General features: G+C 41.4%; 1 protein-coding gene across 2 annotated transcripts in view; it reads left to right on the top strand.

Annotated features, from left to right (window-relative positions):
- STK4 (serine/threonine kinase 4) overlaps positions 1-25782 on the top strand; it is a 99848-nt gene that overhangs the window by 70059 nt on the left and 4007 nt on the right. The window contains exon 11 of one of the 2 annotated variants that reach the window (XM_075901275.2): positions 25211-25623. The exons of the other annotated variant lie outside the window; for it this stretch is intronic. Coding sequence (XP_075757390.2) covers positions 25211-25294 — 84 coding nt within the window. The 3' untranslated portion in view covers positions 25295-25623. Of the gene's footprint in view, positions 1-25210; positions 25624-25782 lie in introns of those variants that run through there. 2 annotated transcript variants of the gene reach the window in all.

Consider the following 25782-nt stretch of genomic DNA (forward strand, 5'->3'; position numbering starts at 1 on the left):
AGACCTAAACTGTAATGATTGTTACTAATCTGTTAGTGGCATTTATGGTTAAGCTTGGAAGAACCACAAGCAGATCCTACTCAGGCCCATTTAAATAGACGGTAAGCTGCTTTGTTTAACTTAGTGGTCAGTCTTTATATATATATATTTTAAAAAAAGCTATGGAAATTACAATGTACAGTAGCTTAAAAATTACCATAATTCATTGAAGTTATCCCTGGGGCCTTATGTTTTTCATTAAATAGGATTGCTTGTAGGTCTGTCAGTACAGTTAGAGTGGGCTTGAGAATTGCAGACTCTATTGGGAGTGGACAATAGCTGGTCAAGTGGCATAGTTTTTATAGTTCTTGTTTGAACTTCTGTTCCTCCTTTTTCCTTTAAACAGCTACGCATTGCGCTTTTAAACACATTTTTCAATGTTGCCTGTCTTCCAGTAGCATTTTCACAGCAGGATGTATTAATGGAACCTGTGTGTAAATCTCAGCAGAATGCAAACCATTACAATACCACTTAATTATAACACTTTTTTTTGTAATATGATCTTGCTGAGTACTTTTCTCAAGCAGTTCTGTGTAGAAGGCATGACATGTAAATTTTCACTTCAGGTATTTTATTAAACTGTACACTCCATATTTAATTTTACTGCTAGCAGAAGCTTCACGGCCTAATTTAGTGATTTATTGTAATGTGTAAAAATACTTTGAGAATTCTATATATAGAAATCAGACAAAACACAAACACTTGTGGAGGGAACACATTTGAAATTGCAAGAAAAATCTGTGTAAGCACTTTTTCTTACTGCTGTCTCCAGAAAACATATTTTCTGGGTAAGCAAGAGAGGCTGAGCTTTCCTGTTGGTCCAGACAAGCTGACTTAAGCTTGGTTTCTAATTCAGTTAGGGTACATCTACACTGCACGGCTATTCGGGTTACCAAAGGTATCTCGTGGATACTCCACGTCTTAACAAGCCGCCTGTTATTTCAAAATATTTTTCAAAATAACAAGTGTGCTATTTTGGCATCCCTGTAACCCTTGTGGAACGAGGATTAAGGGATGTCTTGAAATAGTGCGTTGTTACAAAATTTGGCCCTGTGTAGATGTGCCACATTTCAAAATAAGGTATTTTGAAATGGAATCAAAATAAAATACACCAAAATTGTGTATCTTATTTTGATTCCATCTTCAATTTTGTGTACTGCAATTTGTGTACTCTTATTTCGAGTGTAGGGTGCTGTGTAGATGCACCCTTACTGAAATAGTAAAAATGTCTTTGTGGCTTCTAGGATCAGCCAGCTACTTTCTAGGTCCTGGGAGGAGTTTATATTTTTAAATGCTTGAAGTTCAGTGCTACAGAACAAAACTATTGAAACAGTTTGACACTTTCTTCGTTTAGGTCAGGGGTGGCCAACTCACAGCTTGTGAGTTGCATGCGGCTCTTCAAAGAAAAAATTGTGGCTCCCGCACTTACAGCTCTGAAAGGGAGCAGCATGTTTGTCTTTTTTTTCTTTTTTTTCCTCGACGACGTTTCCCTCGGCTGTATCCTCCACTATTTTGGCTCTTTGTTTGTAACGAGTTGGCCACCCCTGGTTTAGGTGAAGTGGTGTGTTTTAATATATGAAGTAGGTTGCTTGCTCTTCTACTTAGATTAAAAAAGGAAATGGTCTTGGATCTCTGATTAAAATGTACTGATCAAATCTGTATTTAAAATTTTTTTTTGATAATTCATAGGAAGTGGCATTTTGGAGGCAAATTCCCCTTTAATGTAACACCTGTATGTTAGGGTGGTACTGTAGTAACACTATGGAGAAGTTGTATGAAAGCAGTGATAGTAGAACCTCTCCTTTCTCAACCCTTTCAGGCTTTACCTCAAGCAATGTTGAAATGGAATTCGCAGCTAATATGAGTTAGTCAGTGCTGTTTGAGTTATGGATGTGGAGTTGCATGGTGTTTCCTCAATTATGCAGTCCTCTACAATCTGGATATGGGAGGGAGTCTGATTTGCATAATCACTGTACAGTGACTTCTCAATAACTATGCAGTGAATGTACAGATGTCTACTACTGGCCACTATGATCGTTCGGTAATTGCTTCCTGTATTGGGAATTTTCTGTTTGACAGCAACAAATATACAATTTTAGCTTCTCATTCCCTTCAGAGGAGTTAGAGCAACTTCCAAATGGTGAAAAAGCAAAGAATGTAAAGCTATCAAAAAGGTGAGAGGGAAATCCTGTTTAAAAAGCTCTAAATGCTTTTGACTTTTGATCCTCTCATTCCTCCCCCTCATCCAATCCTCCCAGCTTACAGGGCCTCTCTGTTAAAGTGAATAGCAAAGAGGGACTGAGATATTCCCATAATGACTGAAGATAATCCTGGCAAGAAGGGCCTTGCTTACCTGGAAGGAGAGAATGGATGTGAATAGATAGAGGGACGATAGAAATGTGTTCAAAAGCTTCAGAGGGGTAGCTGAGTTAGTCTGTAACAGGAAAAATCTAGTAGCACCTTAAAGATTAACAAAACATGTAGATTAGTGATAGAAATGTAGCCGTGTTAGATGTAGATGGTATCTTGAGCTTTCGTGGGCACAACCCATTTCTTCAGATGACGGGAAATGTGGTGAGTACTGAAGTTATTGCTGTTCTTGGTATAGAAAATATGTCTGAACATAAACTGGCATATAATACTAATCCTTGCAGATATCAAGTCTCTTAAGTGGTGAAAATGTAGGGAACATCAAGGTCACTTGGTTGTGATGTATAAGTACCTTCATAAGGGGCAAATATCTTGTACTAAAGGACTTCTTGATTCTTGTTATGCCTTTCTCTGCTAGATTAATGGCTGAAAGAAAAACCAGACAAATCAAATTAGCTGTATATAGCTCTTTTTTTTTTTTAATTATTATTATTAACAATGGAAGGTGATTGCTCCAACTGGTCAAATTACCAAGGAAGGTGGTAGGATCCCCATCTCTTGATGTCTTCAGATCCAGACTGGATGCCTTTCTGGAAGATGCATTTTAGAACATAAGAACGCCCAGACTGTGTTAGACCAAAGGTCCATCTATCCCAGTATCCTGTCTGCCAACAGTAGCCAATGCCAGATGCCCCAGAGGGAGTGAACAGAACAGGGAATCTTCAAGCAATCCCTCTCCCGTCACCCATACACCGCCTCTGACAGAGGCTAGAGACACTATTCCTACTCATGCTGGCTAACTGCCATTGAAGGACCTAATCTCGATAAATTTATCTAGTTCTTTCTTGAACCTTGTGAAAGTCCTGGACTTCACAACCTCCTCTGGCAAGGAGTTCAACAGGCCGATGGTGCGCTGTGTGAAGAAAAACTTCCTTTTGTTTGTTTTTAAACCTGCTACCTATTAATTTCATTTGGAGATCCCTAATTCTTATGTTATGGAACAAACAAATAACTTTTCCTTATTCTCTTTTTCCACACAAGTCATGATTTTATAGACCTCTGTCATATCCCCCCTTAGTCTCCTTTTTCCTAAGCTGAAAAGTTCCAATCTTTTTAATCTCTCTTTATGAGATGCCCGTTCCAAATCCCTAATCATTTTTGTTGCCCTTTTCTGAACCTTTCCCAATGCCAGTATATCTTTTTTGAGATGAAGTGATCACATCTGTACTCCAGAATTCAAGATTGGGCATACCATGGATGTATACAGAGGCAATAAGATGTTCTGTCTTATTCCCTATCGCTTTTTAAATGATTCCTAATGTTGTTTGCTTTTTTGACTGCCGCTGCACGTTGAGTGGATGTTTTCAGAGAACTATTCACAATTACTCCAAGATCTCTCTCTTGACTAGTTATAGCTAAATTAGTCCCCGTCATATTGTATGTATAGTTGGGATTTGTCACCTAAAAAGAATGGCTCAAGTTTGGGAATCTCCCTAACATCCTCAGCTGGGAAGACCAAAGCAAAGAATTCATTTAGTTTCTCTGCAATGACCTTATTGTCTTTGAGTGCTCCTTTGGCATCTCAATCATCCAGGGACCCCACTGGTTATTTACTTCCTGCTTCTGATGTATTTAAAAAACATTTTGCTATTTATTACTTTTTGATATTTTTTGGCTAGCTGTTCTTCAAACTCCTTTTTAGCTTTTCTTATTATATTTTTACACTTAATTTGACAGAGTTTATGTTCCTTTCTATTTTTCTCATAGGATTTAACTTCCACTTTTTAAACTATGCCTTTTTATCTCTCACTGCTTCTTTTACTTGGTTATTAAGCCACAGGGGCACTTTTTTGGTTCTCTTACTGTGTCTTCACTGCAGTTATCCCAAGTAAATGATTTTCAGTTCTAAACACCTGGTTAGCCTAGTTTGGATGCAAGCAACCACGTGGCAAAATAATGCCAGCTAGAAAACAAGAACTAAGTTTTGTAAAAAATTGTCAAGGTTTCAAGGGATCCTCCCCTTCCCATTACAATGTGAAACAAAAAACAAGACCTTTCAAATGTTTTCGTAAAACAAAAAGACACAGACACTGGAGAATGAATATCACAAGTTGGCTGGCTCTGCAGAATGTCTACACAGCAAATAAAACCCTGTGGCAGTGGTCTCCAACCTTTTTAACCACAAAATCACTTTTTTCAATTTAAGTGCAATGTAAGATCTACCTCATACTGAAATACCCTTGTCCTGCTTCCTTCACACCTCTTACCTGAGGCCATGTCCCTGCTCCACCCCTTCTCTGAGGCCTCATCCTGCTTACTCCATCCCCTTCCCTTGCCCATCCTCGCTCACTTTCACCAGGCTGGGGTAGGAGTTGGGGTACAGGCTCTGATCTTGGGCCAAGGGGTTTGGAATGTGTGTGTGGGGGGCTCTGGCTTTAACCCAGGGTGGGGGGTTAGGGTCCAGAAGAGGTTTCCGGGTGCAAGCTCTGGGAAGGAGTTGGGGTTCAGGGGACTCATGTCAGGGTACAGGCTCTGGGCAGGAGGATGAGTTCAGGAGGAGGTTGAGGGTTGGGACGGGTTCAGGAAGCAGGCTCTGGCTGGGCACCATTTAACTGAGACTGCTTCCAGGTGGTGGAGCAGTGGGATAAGGTAGGCTTACTCCTAACCTGGCCCTGCACCACTCCTGAAAGCAGCTGTTACGTACAGCATGGCTCCATGTGCTGCTCCTCCTCTACAAGCATTGAGCCCACAGCTTCTACTGGCCACGGTTCCCTATTACTAATCAATGGGAGCTGCAGGAGTGGTGTCTGCAGGCGAGGACAGCATGTGGAGAACCCCTGCTCTGCCTTTCTCAGGGGCTGCAGGGACATGCCAGCCACTTCCAGTAGCAGCAGTTACCACAGGGATAGTTAGTCCAGCCATGGCAGGTTAGGCATTTTAGAACTCACTACTCAAAGATTTACATTTAAGCGTAAGAGAGAAATGAACATTATGAAATGCACAGACCAGTCACAAACCAAACATAAGCCACTTTGCAAGCAGTAAAAGGAGTAACAACAACCTCCTCCCCCACCTCATGTATGTGTTGGGTCAGGAGATGGGAGTGAAGGAAGGTGTGTGTTTGTGAGAATGACAGACACACACACACTGTGTTAGTGACAGATTTGCATTGCTCAGCTCCCTCCACCCCCTTCTCTCTGTGTGGAGATAGGGTACAGCAGTGGAGGGGAGGAGGGACACCCTGACATCAGTGCCCTCCCTCATTTCCCTCCTACACCCTGCACAGCAAGCACAAAACTCCCAGGGGGCAACTCCAAGGCAGACAGCAGGAGGAGCATGACAGTGGGTGAAGGGGCAACTGAAGTGCTAGCACTTGATAGCTTTCTGGCCAAACCAGTCAGGATCACCTGTCAGAGGCTCCAAGATCTACTGGTAGATCCTGATCTTCTGGTTGGTGACCACTGCCCTGTGGCATTGTGTTTCAGAGTTCATTGACTCCAGCTCTTGGGGATGGGGCACTAAAACTGTAGATATTTCCAGTTGAGCTGGAGCCTGGGCTCTGAGACTTGATGCCATGGGTTTTCTTTGCAGCATAGTCATGTTGCAGATGGGGGTGGGACTAGGGATATAAAATCCCATTTAATTAGTTAACCAGTTAAACATTATAGTTAACTGATTAAATGGGGTGGGGGCTTGAGCAACCCTCCCCACCACCACCACAGCTGTGCTGGAGTGCCCCCTTCTTGCAACAGGCTTGGCCCAGGTGAGCCATGGATGGGGGGTGCTCTAGCAAACTGCACCCAATAAGGGGAATGTTTACTGGTTAACCACCCCTATCTGGGACCTAGCTTGAGTTAAGCAGCTAACTTAAGAACTGATCTTGTGAGGGAATCAGGTGATAACTTGATAAGATCACCTGGTCCTCATTAAGCTGGAGAGATGCAAGGAGGTGGTAGACTTCTGCAGGAGATCAAGCGGCAAGAGAAAGAGTCCAAATTATATTTTGAAAGCCATCCACCTGATAATCCTTTGTAGTTTACAGGGATCAGACCAGGAAGGAGGGAGATGTTCACCTAGACTCCCAGGAAGATGACCTGTGGACTGTCTACCTGTTAGAAGTAGATAGACTCCCTGCAGTAATCCTAGGAGTAGAGGGGACATGAGTGTGTTGAGCTTGTGTTAAATAACTTTAAAATTAAGAAATAGTACTCGAATCCTGTGACTGGAGTGCGTTCTTTGGTTCTTGAGCCCATGATGAAGCCCACTGGCTTACAATGGAAAGGTAGAAAATTTTAGAGGATTCCCCAATCCAGATGTTCATGATGGAGGTGGGCCCGGGAAAAGAGATGTTTGTTGTGTAATCCTGAGACAATGAGATGATTTCGCTACAGTGGCAAAAAGCGCATATTTGTGAACAGCAGGGTAAAGCTGACATAAATGTACAAATCCTAAGTGTACCGAGTCTCCTGTCACATAACCAGTCTGTCTTAAACATTTGATTCAGTTGGGAGTAGGATTCTAAATATGCTGCACTATGTATTTTCTTTCACTCACAGCCAGTAAGGTTTGGTCTTTGCTCAGGCTTTGGGGTGACAAGGTTGTGGTGGTGGTCTGTTTTGGTTATTCAGGGTTTTTGGACTTATCTCACTGTTCAAGATAGAGGTGTAATTTTCACACCAGTATAGTTAAACTGGTGTGGATACAGTTATACTGGTGTAAAATCTTCACATTTCCATGATGAGAAATCCGTTTCTAAACCATTAAAAAGCAATACAAAAACTCTGTATGGAGAAATCTACGCCTGCTGTTCAGTCAGCCCTCCTGGAAATTCCAGCACAACTGCTGTTATGAATCACACTACATGCTACAGCCTACACTGTGTGTACCCAGAACACTACCTAAATAATTAAGTTACATTAAAAGCAGAAGCTTGTGCTGTTGAGATTTTTATTTTTCAAATCCCTTTGAAAAATTAATATCTGTATTTTAATCTTACAAGAAATCCTACAGTGTTTGCATTCATCTATTGCCTTCACTAAAACTTTACTAACATTCTAAGGCTTAAAAAATCAAAATAATTAGTTTTTATCAGAGCACTGTGGTTTGTGCTGAATATCTTTTCATGGCTTAATTTAGCTTTTTAAAAATAATAGACATAAAATGGAGCCCTGTGGTGTTTAAAGGAAGATGAATATGATTGACTGCAGATGTTTCACCATGTTTATAATTAAATCTATTAGTTGTCCTAGTTCTGTAATTTCTAAAACAATTACTTGCATTGGGCAACTTGTTCTAGAATGATAAAATATTTAATGCCTCTTATCATGGGCCTTAATGTAAATGAGAATGAGCCCTTAATTTGTATCTTATTGTTTTTTATACGTGGGTGATGTTGAGCCAGGATTTCACGGGAAAGTGCTAGGGAGGAAGAGAGTGCTAGAGAGTTTTTTAACAAAGCCAAAAACTTGCCATTTTCAAGATCTGAATTCTTGTCACACTGCTCAGCATATGAAATGCCTCTCTGCATTTACTTTATTTTTGCCAGAAGAATTGCAGACTTTTTGCTAGTTGATTAAGAGTTCTGAAAACAAGCTGATCTCATTGTTCAGTAATTTGCTATACTTAAGAACTTGTTAAAGTGCATATATTTGGTAGGGATGTAAATGGTTAACTGGTAAGCATCACCTTTACTGGGTGATGCTTACTGGTTATGGTTAGCCAGCAATGAATGGAGTGGCCCCCTGCCTGTCACAGATGAAGGGCTGCTCCAGCCCTGAGGTGCCCGCTGTGGGTGGGGGGGGGGGGGGGGAATGCTTCAACCCAGCTGGAGCGCTCTTCTCCCTCTCCCCTCCAGTTTAATCAGTTAACAGGTTAAATTATAATGTTTAACTAATTAAATGGGTTTTTACATTCCTAATATTTGGCATGATTCTTCACCATTGTTTGTTTGCAAAAGGCTTGTACCAAGAATGTCCTAAGCCAGGGGTGGACAACCTAAACCTGAGAAGGAGCCAGAACTTACCAATGCACATTGCCAAAGAGCAACAATTCTATGTCACCAGTCCTGATCATCTCCCTACCACCACTCTCAGCACATCCTGCCCACTGGCAGCCCCACCGATCAGTGCCGCCTTCTCCTTTTCCTCCTGCCCACTGGGATCAGCTCTTTCTCAGTGGGAGACTCTGGAGGGGGAAGCATGAGTGTGACAGGCTTAGTGGAGAGGGGAGGAATTATTAAGAAAGGGATAGAAAATAAGACACAGAATATCTTACTGCCCCTGTATAAAACTATGGTACGCCCACATCTTGAATACTGTGTACAGATGTGGTCTCCTCACCTCAAAAAAGATATATTGGCTGTAGAAAGGGTTCAGAAAAGGGCAACTAAAATGATTAGGGATTTGGAATGGGTCCCATATGAAGAGAGGTTAAAGCGACTGAGACTTTTCAGTTTAGAAAAGAGGAGGCTAAGGGGGGGATACGATAGAGGTATATAAAATCATGACTGGTGTGGAGAGGGTGAATAAAGAAAAGTTATGTATTAGTTCCCATAATAGAAGAACTAGAGGACACCAAATGAAGTTAATGGGTAGCAGGTTTAAAACTAATAAAAGAAAGTTCTTCACACAGCGCGTAGTCAACCTGTGGAACTCCTTGCCAGAGGAGGCTATGAAGGCTAGGACTATAACAGAGTTTAAAGAGAAGCTAGAAAATTTCATGGAGGTTAGGTCCATAAAAGACTGTTAGCCAGGGGACAGAAATGGTGTCCCTGGCCTCTGTTTGTCAGAGGCTGGAGAAGGATGGCAGGAGACAAATTGCTTGATCATTGTCTTCAGTCCACCCCCTCTGGGGCACCTGGTGCTGGCCACTGTTGGCAGACAGGCTACTGGGCTAGATGGACCTTTGGTCTGACCCAGTACGGCCATTCTTATGTTCTTAGGAAGTGACAGAATCCTAGGGGGGAAAGGTTGTAGGGGGACAGTGCCTAGGACAGAGCACCCTCCGGCCCAATGGAAAATTGGCACTTGTAGCTCCAGCCCTGGATTTGGTACCTATGTAAGGAGCCACATATTAACTTCTGAAGATCCACATGTACCTCTGCATCCACAGGTTGGCCACCCCGGCCTAAGCTCTTATATCTGTCACAGCTCTTGTTTGATTTTTGAGACTTTAACATACTGTCTATCTTAGTGTATGCTATGGTTAGTACATTTAAAAATGAGAATTGCAGTGGGGAGGGGAGGACCCAGCATGAGCTGGGACAGCTGATTCCTGACTTGTTGGGTGCCCCTGCTGCACTTCAGCCTTTTAAATATATTAAAAGCCAATAGGCTCTTAATACATTTAAAAGGCAGAACCACAGTGGGGGGGGTTAGCTCCTGGGACAGGGGTTAACCCTGCTGTGGCTCCCCCACTTAACAACTAATCTATGGAAAATCCATTGACTAGCCAATTAGTTGATTAAACTAAATGTAACATCCCTATCTCAGACCCCAGGTCATTGAAACACATATGCATGTAGTCTCTTAAATGAAATGCCTTCCATCCTGAAAGATCTCTAAGCACTTAACACACCGTTTATAGGAACCCCTTCTGGAGTTAAATATGGCAACCCATACATCTTGGTCTGTATTGTTATTGGCAGAAGGTTTATAAGAGTCTCTCTCTTACTTTATTGTAAATTGTTCCAAAATATCCAGTTCCTGAAGCCTCAAATTTTAGGTCAAATAGTTTAATAAAACTTGGCCTATATTTTAATAATTTTGAATAAGTTAATATATCTGCCCATTTACATGTTTAGGGTTTTTATCTGTTTATCACGTAGACATAATGTGAACCGAGGGATGTTGTGAGTGCTCTATAATGTACAAGGGTGCTATTTATAACCTGCATCCTATGACTGCTTCTGCCTCTCCACCTACTGTCGCATCTCTTCACATCCAAACCCCTGCAGCGTGCTGAATGCTCCTACTACAGTACTTCCATTTCTTTTTTCTCAGACAATAATACAGTCACATTTCTGCCCAGACACTGATGCCCGCTAATGTCAGTTGGCTTGGCTTTGTACAAGTATCTCTTCTTAGTCCTCACCCTGTTCAGTCTGTCCACTGTCTTCAAAACAATCAATCACTGTTCCCTCCTTAGGGTTTCAGAGGTCTGTGTCCAATCTGTTTCCCTTCAATTATTAGTTCAGTATCTCTCTCTCCAGATGGTAAACCATAACACCATCCTTAACTGCTTCTTGTCCGTCTGCACCCTACATCTGAGTAACCTCTTTATAGTGTAACACACCATAGGCCAGATTTTTTTGGAAAATCTCTGATGATTTTTGATCATTTCAATTTTAGGGTGTCATTCCTATTATCATTTCCTTAAGCGTTTTGTTGTTGTTTTTTTGTTTTGTTTTAAGCAAATACACTCAGAGTGCATTTCTCAAAATTAGGAACTCCTTTATGTCTCAGCTCAGGCACCCAAAAACTTGAGCAGCCAAAATCATAGAATCATAAAAAATATGGTTGGATGAATCCTCAGGAGGTCATTCAGTCCAACTCCCCCGCTCAAAGCATGACCAATCCCAACAAAATCATTTCAGCCCCAGGGCTTTGTCAAGCCTGACTTTAAAAACCTCCCAGGAATGAAGATTCCACCATCTCCCTAGGCAACCCATTCCAGTGCATCGTCACCAGCTTAAAGTATTTTTTCCTAATATCCAGCCTAGGCCTCCCCCACTGCAACTTGAGACTATTGCTCCTTCGTCTGTCATTTGCCACCATGAGAATAGCCTGGCTTCATCCTCTTTGGAAACCTCTGCAGCATTTGCTCCAGGAAGTTGTCAATACTCGCCAAAAACTTCCTGGATTGCCTGTGTACTGCTGTATTGCTCTCCCAGCAGATGCCAGGGTGATTGAAGTCCCTCATAAGACGCAGAACCTGTGATCTAGAAACTTCAATTAGTTGTCCAAAGAAAGCCTCTTGTATCTCATTCTCCTGGTCTGATGATCTATAGCAGACACCCATCATGACCTCACTTCTGTTGCTCTTGCCTCTAATCTTAACCCTGAACTCTCAACAGACTTTTCTCTAGTTTCATACTGGAGCGCTAAGCAATCCTACTGCTCTCTTCCATACTGTGCAACACTTCTGCCTTTTCTCCTCTCTCTGTCCTCCTTGAACAGTTTAAACCTATCCATGACAGTGCTCCAGTCACATGAGTTACCAAGTCTGTTATTCCAATCACATCATAGTTCCTTAACTGTGCCAGGACTTCTGGTTCTTCCTGGTTTTTTTCCAGGCTTCTTGTGTCTGTGTGCAAGCGCCTAAGATAACTAGCTGATTGTCCTACTTTCTAAGTATGATTCAGGAGACTTCCCCAATTGCAGCCCCCTCCTTGTGTTTCCTCCTATTATTCCACTTCCCCACTTACCGCAGGGCTTAGGTCACCATATCCCAGATAACCTAATTTAAAGCCCTTTTCACTGGGTTACCAAGCCTGCCTGTGAGATGAGAAGAGCATCTCTTCCTATTAATCCATGTTCTTGGAACAACCTCCAAAGGTCGAAGAATCCAAAGCCCTCTTTCTGACACCATCCATGCAACTACACATTTACCTTCATAATTCAATGGGCCTTTTCTGGGCCCTACCTGGGCCCATTCCTTCAACAGGGAGACTAGATGAGAACATGACTTGTACCTCAAGCTCCTTTATCCTTCTTCCTAAAGCCACATAGTCTGCAGTGACCATTCTTGGCAGTATCATTGGTGCCTACGTGGAGAAGTAGGAAGGGTCTCTAGTAGGTCTCAAAAATCTTAGCATCCTACTGTAATTAATCGTATGCCATTTTTGTGTAACTGTGCTAGGTTTTAATGGAACACATGTAAGAAACAATACTTCATCTGAAAATCCATATCAGCCCTAAAACATGTTGTAATATAGTGTATCTCTAGTAGCATATCATATTTTGGCATTTAATGAGTTAGAATAGCTTGAGTAATTTTTCTTTTTCCTCCAAGTCATATCTACATTCCTCCTGTCGAATAGCCACAAGCAAATAATCAGTTTAGTACACTGCTGACATAAAAATCTAAGCTGTTCTGAATTTCCTTGAGGCATTTTAAATGGTTGATAGGCATTCAAAGGCTGTTAAATTTTGGTGTGTGAAACTGAGCATAAATGGAAAATAATATTTTAAACTTGTATGAAATGTAAGTGAATGTGATTTTTTTTTTAATTAGCTTTACGTGTCTGGCTAAAATGTATCTCTGCCACCAGTAGCTTCTTTCCCCATATAGTGTAGGAAGCTTCAGCTTTATCCTTTTTGTATTTTAATCTTGGGAATTCCCACCCCTCCAAATGAAATTATTTGGAAAAACCTGTTTTCAACAGACAACCGAAATGGAGGTTTGACACTGAGTACCAGGCTTATTAAAAACCATTCGGAGTGTGTGGGCAAAAGATGGTGGGTGAGCATTGGGCATGTGAAACCAGTTGAGAACAATAAAAAGTGTTTATGGAAAGATGAGAGAGTAAATGGGGAAGGAAAAAGAACTCCCTCAGTAAGTGCTTTTTCACTGAAATTCCACTAAAACCCTGAGGGTTTTTTCTGCTAACAACATTAGGTCTTGTTGGTATTTTCTTACTGGGGGTGGAGGAGTGGGGAGAGGACTCTGAATTTTACTAGCAATTAACCTCAGTAGCCACAGCTAGAACTTAAGAACTTCCAGTTTCCTTACCTCTTGATACTGGCATAAGATTTTAATAATGCCCTGTTTCTGGCAAGAGGTTTTGCATGGCTGCCACCCTTTAGGATATTTACTTAACTCTTACCTACCAAAGTTCCTCCCATGGCAACTTTGGGATGTGTTTTGAGCACAGGTTCACTACTTGAAACTAGTTTTAAGCAGGGTGCATTGAGTTAAATTAAGGCAATTTAAATCAATGATTTAAATTAAGTTCCCCCAAAAGCTAAGACTGACTGTGCTTAGACCAGGTCTACACTGGCGGAGAAAATCAATACAAGATCCGCAACTAGACCTGCTAAATCAAAGCCCGGAGGATCTATCACTAGAAAGTCAATCCTCTGACAAGTGGCGACGTGGCCTTAGAGTGCACTTAATTTTGGAGTAAGCCCCATTGAACTCACTTTCACTTCTGTTTTTTGAGAATGGGGTTCCCTTGGAAAAGCTGAGTTATGCTGACATAAAATAAGGAATAGACTTTATGGCATCACCATTATTATCTGTGGCCATGATATTCCAAAATAAGGGGCATGTATTATGTAATATAAAATAAGAAAATGACATGGGCACCTGGCAGCTCTAGATTTCTTTTACTGCAGCTCTCTGTATCTTGTACTTGAGTGATAGATTCTAACCAAGTGGCAGGTAAGATCCAACCTGAGGATCACCCCACAGGTACCCTCAGGCACAGAGCAGCCCCATGCTGCTTTCTGCTTCAGGTACTGTGGGGAGGGAGAGGCTTCACACACTGCTCCTACCCCCTAGCAAAATCTCTCCACTCCAATTGGCCAGTTTCCGGCTGGCTTTAAAGAAAGTATATTTAAAAAAAAAATCTAAACAGCGTTAGAAGTGGCAGAGATGCTAAGAAAGGCTTTGCACTAACTGGAGGATGAAATTTCATGTCACAGATGACAGGAGTTGCAAGGACAATTGGGATTCAGAGGCTTTGTCTGCCCTCAGAGACCATTTTGTGGCTCGAGTCAGGATCTAATTTCATACACTGGAGACCGAGAACTAGCCTGTAGAAATACTGACGTACGGGGAAATGTAAGAATGCTGCTTGTAAATTGCAGTTGCCTCTTTTTCTATTCCTAACTTTTATTTAGTTATTTATAAATAGTTACAAGATATCGAGTCTTTTTACATCTGTCACGAGTTCAAATTTTGTCCAGATCTGTAGTGACTTAACATTGCTAAAGGGCTGTTAGCAAGGGGCATGTAAAATAAAATTAGTCTCAGACCAACTCCTAGTGGCCAATGTCAACAGAACTCAGTTGACACTGTGTAGCCCACCAGGGCTCTAGAGGTGCCCCTCCCCCTCTGCCTTACTACACAATGTTAGTGGCATTCTTGCCTCAAGTGAGGGGCAGGACGGCGAGAAGTTTGCTCAGGCACAGATTGTTTGACACTGGATGATTGTTAAAACTGATGTGTTCAACGTGGGTTTCTTCAGCGTTGTTCAGACTATTGCATTGTTTGAAGGGGAACATTCTGAGATGCGTTAACAGGAGTGTTGTGCACAAGACACGAGAAGTCATTCTTCCACTCTACTCCGCACTGATTAGGCCTCAACTGGAGTATTCGGTCCAGTTCTGGGCACCACATTTCAGAGAAGATGTGGAGAAATTAGAGGAGGTCCAGAGAAGAGCAACAAAAACTATTAGACGTCTAGAAAACATGGGCTATGAGGGAAGACTCAAGAATTGAGTTGGTTTAGTGTGGAAAAGAGAAGATTGTGAGGGGGGATAACAGCTTTCAAATACCTAAAAGGGTGTTATAAATTGGAGGGAGAAAAAATATTTTCCTTTAACCTCTGAGGATAGGACAAGAAGCAATGGGTTTAAATTGCAGCAAGAGAGGTTTAGGTTGGACATTGGAAAAAACTTCCTATCTGTTACAGTAGTTAAGCACTGGAATAAATTTTCTAGGGAGGTTCTGGAATCTTCATCATTGGAGATATTTAAGAGCAGGTTAGATAAACATCTTTCAGGGATGATTTAGATGGTGCTTGGTCCTGCTGTGAGGGCAGGGGACTGGACTTCATAACTCTCGAGGTTACTTCTACTTCTATTATTCTGTGACTTTATGGCAGTCTCCTCTGGCTCCCAGAAAACCAAGAGTAAGCTCACTTACTAGGGAAAACTTGCACTATCACTGTTGTACCTGTTCTCTGAATAATAAAAGGATGTCACTATGTTATTAATACATCCCTTGCTTGCTTGCCTCTTTCTTTGGATTGTGATTCATGTATAGTGCCCCCGTTATTACTTGTTTAGAGCACCGAGGCAATTTTCCACGTTTAGTTTGTGTTGCTAAGGTAAATCTTTTATGAAATTTAAATCTGACATAGTCTGGCTAGAAATACTGTATCTGTTATAAGTCTGTCTCAGGAGCTGACAGAATTGTGACGGGATAAATTACACAGTACTGTGCCCTTGGATATATACCCTGTGGCTATGTCAAATGTGTCTGCATAGATTCCTTATTTATTTTATTTTTTATTTAGATTCTTTTATTTATATTCAATAAAATTAAACATGGCAGTGACACCTCACTTGACTAACAACGTGAGTGTAAATCTTTTGCCTATTTTTCAAGGGTTGAAATGAAAAGACAGTAACTCAGAGAAACAGATTGGTGGTGTAAACCTTACATAGCATCACAAGGCATCAGATAGAGAATTATCATAACTCTTCTTGTTTTGACTTAAAAGGATGTTGTGAATGTCTCAAGTCTTTTCTTCAGCAAGTGAAGAAAAGAAGTATCTCTAAGGTGCCCCTCCCCTTATCTAGTACAGAGAAGCACGGATACTGAAAGGCAATGTAGTCCCCTTATTCTGCTATTTGGATATGTGTGGGAGTTTTGCAAAATAGAAGCATGATTCCTGTACTCTTTACAAATGATGTAAAAAATGTGAAGGACAAATATATAAATATGCAATTGGTGAGTATGACAGGGTGCAGTCACAGAAGACCTCTTGGAGGTGTTTCCTGGAGTGCTGACGAAGCCACTGGCATTCGCCTCTTTGCTCTCGGGGGCTTTTCACTATCCTGTCCTACTAGGCCAGATCCCCTGGTCTCCCCCAGCTAAGGCACAGAGCTGAGATACCCTCCTCCCCCGAGGAGCAATATATAGACACTGAAACTCTTCAGGTCTGAGGAAAATGCAGTTTTGTGCCTACCTTCCAGGGAACCCACTCCCCAATGGGATCAGAACCCCAAATAAATTATTCAGGTAATCCCCCTTAAACAACAAAAGGAGGATGTACACACTGATTGCTCCCTCAGGTAGCAATTATTTACACTGGGCTTGATAATAAATAAGTGATTCTTTTTTCTTTTTTTCTTTCTTTCTTTTTTTAAGTACAAGCAGTAGGATTTATGTGGTTGTGAGTGAAAACAGACAGAGCAAAGTCAATTACAGATTTTAAAAATGCATAGCTAGTTCTAACACTCATTACAAACTTGCCCTAAAACTGTTCTTATTTCAGCCAAACCTCCAAGCCAGGGAAGATCTTTTTTCCTGGTTCATTCTCTTGGGAGTGACATGCCAGCCAAAGACTGCTAGCTTCCCATTGTTTTATAGATTCCACTTTGGGTGGGATTTCTCTCCTCCACCTTCTATGGAAAATTACCTGGTCAGACCCTACAAGTTGGGATGGTCACATGAATTCCTAAGACCAACCAGTGCTTGATTGATTACATGAGAGAAATTGATAAATTACATGAGATATTTTGTCCAGAATATCTTTGAGTTGTGCATATTTGTATTCATATAACAATTTCATGAAGAATGGGGGGAAAACTGTGTCACTGGCAAAATTGGGGAAAAAAGCTTCATAATTCTGCTGTATATTTATAAGAGTGTCATACGTAAGGTATGGAAGGTAATTGTTCTGCAGTCCTCCTCACTGGTGAGGTCTCAGCTGGAACACTGGGTCCAGTTCTGGATGATAAAATGATAAAAGAATTAGACTTATGAAGAAAGGTTTAAAAAAAACCTGGACATGTTTAGTCTTGGGCAGGGGAGACTAGGGATAAAACTTGGTAACAGTTGTCACATATTTTTAAGGATTGTTATAAAAAGGACAGTGATCAAATGTTCTCCCTGTCTACTGAAAGCAGGGTAAGAAGCAATCAGCTTAGTCTGCAGCAAGGAAGATTTAGGTTAGAAATTAGGAATTTTTTCTGTTAGGGATGTGATTTTTACATCCCTAATCCTCATTAGGATAGTGAAGTACTATAATAGGATTCTGAAGAACACATTAGTGATGGTCTCTAGAGGTATGTGTTGTTCTGCCTCAGAACAGGGGAGTGGATGATCTCTACCCCCAAACATCTGTGCCAAAGAATGGTCTATATGGCTTGCATTGGAGCCCCTGTTACCCAAACAGAAGGGGGCCGTGAAATTTTTTAGGCAAAGAAGGAATTTATTTTGGTAGTGATACACATGGATGGCAGAGGGCAGTCTTAATAAAACAACCTTTCAGATGATAGACCTGTAGTGGATTTGAAATCCTTTATAATTACTTGTGATTATGGATGTATGAAAAAGGTTTACACTAACCACATGGGGCAGTGGTTGACAACCTACGGCTCATAGGGCATGCATGGCCCACTAGAGCTCTTCCTGTGGCCCACAGATGCCCTGTCTACCTCCACCCCCATGTGCCCCTCACACACTAGAGCACCACATTTCCTACTCCTTTCCCCGCCCTCCCAGCTCTTTCAGAGAACCTCAAATAGACTGATTTCCAATCCTCGCCCTTCCTCCCAGAGAGTAGATAGCCCCAAACCAGCTGTTTTATGGTTCTTCAAAAGAGCTGGGAGGAAGGGGGAAGAGTGGGAAGTGTGGGCTCCGGCGTGGGAGAGAGGGGCAGACGGGCTCTGCAGTGTGCAGGTTGCTCACCAATTGTCGTGTGGCCCACTGAGATGGAAGGTCACCATGCTGCCCACTCACTATTCTTGGTTCCCTATCAGTGACAAAGGGTCGCAGAGAAGATACATGGCTTTTACTGATAACGCCATATAAGTTTATTTTAAAGTGAAGAACTCGTAGCCCTAGACTTGTGCAGGTGCGATTTTGTTTGTTTGTTTGTTTCCTTCCTACCACTTCTTCAGTGCATCTCTTGATACTCACATGCAACACCTTTGCTGTTCCATTTTTTCACATCTTTTCAGGTTCTTGTACTTTGTACACTTTGTAATTTGAGCTTTGTATTATTAATGTGGGATAGGCTGTGGGGAATGACAACCATTTCAAGGGTTTAAATGGCTATGACCTCTTATCTACATACTGAGTGTTGAATTAATGTTTTCCTCTTAGTGAAGTCAAGTCAGACAATGTAATTCCTCAGACTCCTAAGGGGGAGAATATTGAATAATTAGTGGTGCCATCTATCCACTTTAGACTGCTGTCTAATAAAGTTGTATTAACATGTTTAAAATATATCTTATGGAGAAAACACCTTTTCTCTCAAATTAAGTTTCTGTACTAAATAGGCAAAATCACTTTGTATCTTCGCTAAAAAGCTTTCTTGTGCTAGGATTGTTATAATGTACATAGTAATGATCTTAAAGTAATTGCTGGTGGGAAGTAATGTCCTATTTTGCACACAGCACTAATGAAATTCCAAAAGATGGAGTCATGCTGGATCTGCTAACAGATAACTTGTGACTTCTAGGAATGATCACTTTACAGTCTAAAAAAAAGTCTAGCAAAGGAGTACTCAATTTGCTAAGCTCTTAAATAATTAGCTGGATTTCTCTTAATATTTTAGTACACCAGTGCCTCTGAAATTACAGCAATTGTCATTAAATAATTATTTGCTAACAATACCCTAATACTCCTAATACAAATAATTAACTGTGTGATATTTGGTTGGTAAATGATGGCTAAAAATAACCACTATAGCTGCATGATTAACAAACATTTAGCAGAGTGCCATTTGCATTTAACAGAAGTAAAGATAAATGCTCTAATTCAAATGTTCATTAAACCTCTCAAAAATCCATTATTTGTTCTCCTAAAACTACAAATTCTATTGCATATTTTATTTGCCCTTTCTCTGCCTTCTTACAAAAAGTTCTGCAGAAAGAATGTTGGCAGTAGTTATACAAATATTTGTAGATGTAATTGCACACAAGCGTATGGGTGTGTGACCATTTTAAGTGTTTTGGGAAGGTGGGAGTCAGTGAGTATTTTCTGAGCAATATGCAGGCTGAAAAGATCACCAAAACCATTTGTTTAACAGATTTCAATAATAAATCAAGTTTCTGTAATTTATGAACAATTTGCAATGTCAGACAAAATATTGAGCTGCTTTTGATCTTGGTATAGATCTTCTCAGAATCTAGCCTCATGGAAACCTCCCGAGGCAACTAAAGGGCAAACACATTGTGAATGCAGTGAAAAACGTATGGAGACTAGCATAGAATAGGCCAATATTTTTTGTAATTTCAGTAATTGTGCAAGCCATGTGTATTGTGCATGCAGGTTAGGGATGTGAACGACTAGTTGACTATCCGATAAGCAATGCTTTTTTTTTTTTTTTTTGGTGATGGTACTGCGCGGTACACAGTACCGGCACCTCCAGACGCAGTACCAGCACCTCCAGTCAGAGCTCAACAACTTTTCCTCTGGAATACCAGCACCTTTTCCCCTGGAGTAATGGCACCTTTTTTTAACCAAAAAAAGCGCTGCCGATAAGCAAATGCTTATCAGGTAGTTGACAGGCTAGTCTACTGGTTACTTCCCTCCTCCCCCACTTTGCTGCCTCTATAAGAAAGGCATACTTAAGGTTTTCCTTAGGGCTGTTGCTACACTTCAAAGGCGGAGGCACCCTATTGACTAATCAAATAGTCGATGCAAATTGCATCAACTATTCAATTAGTCAATTAATCGAAATTTAACATCCCTAATGCAAGTAGGAGAGACTGACTTATGCTGAAAAGTCTCAGAAAGGACGTATCTGCAAAAAAAACAAGGAGTTCTCATTCTGATGAAGTGGGTTTTACCTGTGAAAGTTTATGCCCTAAACAGGACTCCTCGTTGTTTTGACCAATGGTGGTAAGCTATAGGAGACATCTTTTGTCAAAAACCACAAACTAAATAAGGGACTTTTCATTCCCAAGCCCCTTCTCCAAACCCCTCCTCCCTTTTACAGCAAGTGAAATGAAGAAGAGGGATGGAGGTGGACAAAGAAACACATTCAATTCAAACATCATTCTCTTTACATTCCAATAAATAACAGATCATTCCATTTCTATTCCTTTAGAATGAAAATGACCAGTTATCTTTAAAAAGCGTGGAAAAAAACTTTGTGTTTTCTGGCAAGCTGCTACACCAGACACTGAGGATCTTTCATGTGTGCATGTGTCTCTCTAATCAAATTAGCTAAACTAATCCAACAGCCTAGAATATAGACTCTGCCACCCAATCCTGTTGTAGCAAGAGTTTGACATGTGAATCAAGGATATGTTAGCATGAATGGGAGTCAATGTTATGAATTTGCTACAGCACGTGTTACATTTTAAGGCTGATATACTGAACTAGACTTGCCAGTCGGATAGGTTTAGCCAATAATGGAATAGAATTTAGCTCAGTTTAAAAAAAAAAAATTAAAAAAAGGTTAACATTATCTGGACTCTTAACTTTTTTTTTATCTTGCTAATTTTAGCTGTAGGTTCTTTTCAGGTCTACTTTTACCTGAGCTTCTCAGCTCTTTGGATGAATTAACAAATCCATGTAAATGGACAATCAGCAGTTTATGTACCAAGAGTAGCTACAATGAATAGTGTGCACTGAACATGAAATACACACACAGTCTTGTAAGCATTTAATGCAGACCAGTGTTAGGACCCAGCAACTACACCAAAGGACAGATGCATCTGACAAAGTGGGTTCCAGCTCACAAAAACTTATGCCCAGATAAATTTGTCAGTCTTGAATATACCACTGGACTTATTTTTAAACCAAGGAACAATGCAAATCACCAACGTTATGTCTACACTGGTGCGCAAGAATGGCCGTTCTTCCGGAAAGCGTCCACACTGCCCACCCACTCTCGAGCAAGATTTACAGTACGGCATTGTAAGATAGGGCTTCTTGTGCAAGAGCTACGCTCTTTTTTTAACAGGTGTAAGCTCTCTTGCGCAGGAGCTCTTGCGCAAGAGGGCAGTGTAGACACAGGGCAGGATTTCTTATTGCATTCAGCTATCAGTTCTTTAGCATCTCAAATACATTGATCAGTACTCTTTAAGGATTAAAAGCACATACTAATTTTCAGGTATGTTTGAAAGTCTGATTTCTGATAGTGGAATACTTTGGTATGAAAGAGACAAACTTAAAGTAACAAAAGCAATTGCCTAAAGTTATTTTTGCATCATTTTTGGCCAGTTTGGCTTTAAAAGGAGAACATACGAGTATTTAAAATCCAAAATATGATTACTTGAGGCTTCACTAAATGTAGACTCAAGAAGACAAGTTTTATTTAGTTATCCTGAATTATTATTTCTTTTTTATTTTCTGAAGCGAACTCTCACCATTTCTTAGTCCCAGGTAATCTTGGATTAGGGGAGACCTAGGGCTGGTCCAAATGTCTAATTGCATGACTGAATTCTGTGGCTTGCTTGTGGGTCCAGTTAACTCTGCTTCATCCTGTAACCCTGGAGGAAGGGGAGGCTGGTTGTGAAGCATCAGCAAACTTTGTAGTCCATATGGTGGCATCAATTTATATACCCTGTTTCCAGGTTCTTGGAAGAAGAGAGTTGTTCTCTTGGGCACTGGTCAACTGGGCACTCAGATTGCAAATTTAAATTTCTCTCTTGCTTCTGCTAGTATCCAGTAGATGGCGACAGTATGCAACAAATTTCTTCAGTGCTTCAATTGGACGGAGGGTTTTTATGTTTGTTTCATAGATTGTATTTCAGTGTTAGCTGAAAATGAATGGGAAGTTTCCCTACTTTATGAAATTTCTTCTAATATTCGAATGTTATACCTAGTTTTCCATTCTTATGCTACACAATTCCTATCATTTTACAACACCAAATATCCCTTTAAAAGCGGCGAGGAGTCCTGTGGCACCTTACAGACTAACTGAAGTGTTGGAGCATAAGCTTTCGTGGGCAAAGACCCACATGCATCTGACGAAGTGGGTCTTTGCCCATGAAAGCTTATGCTCCAACACTTCAGTTAGTCTATAAGGTGCCACAGAACTCCTCGCCGCTTTTGCTGATTCAGACTAACACGGCTACCCCTCTGATAAATATCCCTTTGTTCCTCTAAATTTAGAAAAACATACTTTTTCCTTTCACATCTTTCAGGGCTTATCAGATATGAGACACTACGTTAGAGGAACAAGACCTATTGTTCAGATATATAGAGATGTATATCTGATCACACTTTTCATTCTACTAGTAAAATCATCACTGATACAGTTTGCAGATGACACGAATTGGGGGAGTAATAAATGTTGTGCTCCCCATAGGGATTTCACCTGGACAGTTAGGTAAATAAGGAAGAGGACCAGTATGTCTAGATCTCTGGTAAAGGCCTAAGCCAGGAGTGGTGGACAAGAGAGCCAGCCCGCCAAGCCTATTGATTCAGCCCATGTCCAACCTGGTACTTCCCCTCCCCCCAGCCAACTGAGACCTAGGGATGGGGGAGCACACGAAGTCTCCTCTCCCCACCAGAGGCATATGGAACAATAGGCACCGGGGAGATAGGGGGCAGACTTCACATGCTCCCCCATCCGTAGGCCAGCTAGGGTCTGTGGGTGGAAGAGCGTGGGAACTGTCCTGGCCCGCCCCTTCCAGCACAGCCATTTCAGAAATTTGTGAAATGTCCCCTTTCCCCTCTTCAAAAATTATTGCCCACCCTTGGTCTAAGCAAAGAGTGTGTTTTAAAACTGCTAAATGTATACATCTGGGAACAGTAGGCCGACTGGTGGCCAAGTACAGACTATCAGATGCTTTTGGACTGACCCCAAAATCTTTTTATTTACTTATTATTGTTTTGGGGGAGGTGATGTGTTTTTTTTTCCCCCTCTCGAGTCTAGACCTTGATTATATATTGACCAAGAAATTTGGATCTTGACAAAAAATAATTGATTATTTCTGAGTTAGACCATAGTGCTTCTTAGAATAGTCCATCATCCTGTGAACTTGGAAGGAAAAAAATGTACATGGGGGCAATCCATTTCAACATGATATCCCAATGTGACACTGTTTTCAAAAGGTCCTGTGCATAAGGAACCTCGAGTAGGAGTACAGAGGTTATTTTACTTCAGTATTTGGCACTCAAGGAGCTATTAAGCTTAAAGTGACAGTAAAGAGGTGATTTGATTAGTCTGTAAGTACCTACGTGGAGAACAAACATTTAATAATGGGCTCTAGAATCTGACAGAGACAAAACACAATCCAATGGATAGAAGTGGATGTCAGACAAATTTAGGCTGGAAATAGGGCATCCTTTTTTAAAGCAAGGTTAACTAACCCTAGGAACAATTTACCAAAGGTTGTGGTGGTGTCTCCATCATGAGCAATTTTGAAATCAAGACTGGATACTCTTCTAAAAGCTCTGTTCTAAGAATTATTGTGGGGAAACTCTATGACCTGTGTTATAAAGATGTTAAATTGCAGTTACCAAGGGGCTGGTGCCAGAGCATCCTCTGTGGCTGCCGTGAACAAAGGCTGCTCCAGCATCCGCCTGTTTGCGGCAGCCAAGCTGGCTGTGGACAAGGGCTGCTGTAGGAGCAGCCCCTGCCCATGGCCAGTCCTGGTTGCCACAAACAGGAGCTGCCTGGCGGCAGCAGCCCCTATCTATGAGGGGGTCTAGCTCCCCTGGGGACCACTGTGGATGGGGTTGTTTCACAGCAGCCTCCCCTATTCCCCACCGCTGCCTCTGACAGAGGCAGCGGGGGGGGGGGGGGGGGCAGGCAGCACCCTGGAGATGGTGCTGGGGGGCAAACCAGCTTTTAAGCTGGCTCCCCCCAGCACCAGCTCCTGTCCTCCTCACCTTGCTGTCTCATAGAGGCAAGGGGAGGGAGGGCACCACAGGGAGCACAGGGCAAGCGGGGACTCAAGCTACATCTGTGCCTCTGCTTCCCATGCCCCCCATGGAGACGGTGCTGGGGGAAACTGTCTTTTAAGCTTATGCTTATCGGATAGTTGACTAGTTGCTTACATCCCTACTGTGTTAGTCTTCTCTGATGGTCTGTATACCACAATAGTTCATACTGGCCTTGGAATCTGACTTTATTCGCAATGAAGATGAATATACTGTTTCTATTTGGGAATTGGGATGAAAGATGTCTGTTGGACATTGTGGGGTATCAATAAGTTTAACTTCTGGGGGTATGTCTACACTACAGAGGGGGGTTTTTTGTTGTTTTTTTTGTTTTTTTTTTTTGAAAAACGGTTGTTTTTCTGAAAAAACTTCAATTACACCCACACTGCAATCGCATTCTTTCAAAAGAAAATTGAAAGAATAGAGGGGTTTTTCCAGCATTGGTAATCCTCTTTCTATGAGGAAGAAGCCTTTTTTGTGAAAGAGCTCTTTTGGGGGAAAAAGACTTATGTGGTGGGGAAGAGGGAGTTCTTTCGGAAGAAGAGGAAAGAGGAAAACACACAGGTGCCCTGGTGACCACTCCATCCATAGCAATCACAATTTAAATGCGAGATAGCGTCCACACTGAATAGAGGCTCTTTCAAAAAAGCAGATCGCTTTTTTGATGCACTTTTGTGTGTGGATGCGCTCTTTTGGAAGAAGTTTTTTTGGAAGAGCTCTTCTGGAAAAGCTTCTTCTGAAAGAACCCTGCAGTGTAGACATAGCCTGGGAGTCCTGGCTTTTTAAGTCTCCCAGCAAGCTAATCCCAGATGGCTAGAAAGTACATTTCCTACACTTATCTCTGATTCTTAATTCCTTGTAGCTAGACAGTGAGGTAGGAATTCTTGCCACATATACGTAATGAGAGGTTCCTTTCCAAAGGTTTTATAATAGCTAGGCATCAACTCTTGGCTTTCCTGGGAATTGTGTAATTCATTTTTAACTTGACATTCCCCAGACAAGGTGGCCTACCTGTTGTGATGTGCATATTGATTCCCACTTTCTATCAACAAGAAGCAGCTTAATTTTGGAATGTGTCTAGAGGAAGTGATTGGCAGTGATCCTGGCTATGAAGATAAAAAGGTGCTTGTTTGCTTCTGGATTGTGTAACTACAGAGGGGTTGTAGTAATCCACATTTAGGTACATTTGCCATATCTGCATTTTACAAGCATGTAACTTACTCATCTTTTTGTTTCTCACTTAACCCTTCATTCTTTTTTCCTTGGTTAGTTCAGGACCATTTTTCTGCCTACTATTGGGATGCTGTATGACTGTTTAACTTTGTCAGAACAGAACTCCCTGCAGAAATGTCATGATCATGAGGGTTAGCCAGCAGCCTGGGGACTAAGAGGTTAACTATATCTAACTCAGGTGGAGTTGGCCAATAGGAATGTAGGTAGGTATTTCAAACTAGGACAAAGGAATTTTTGGGTTTCCCTCCTTTGTCTCTGGGCAGTAGTTTCTCTACAGCTATTGAAGGGGACAGGATGTCTCCCTCTAAGAGAATGCTCTTCACAGTCTGTAAGTAG

The sequence above is a fragment of the Pelodiscus sinensis genome, chromosome 17 (assembly GCF_052426305.1).
Source record: "Pelodiscus sinensis isolate ZL-2025 chromosome 17, ASM5242630v1, whole genome shotgun sequence".
Taxonomy (NCBI): Eukaryota; Metazoa; Chordata; order Testudines; family Trionychidae; genus Pelodiscus; species Pelodiscus sinensis.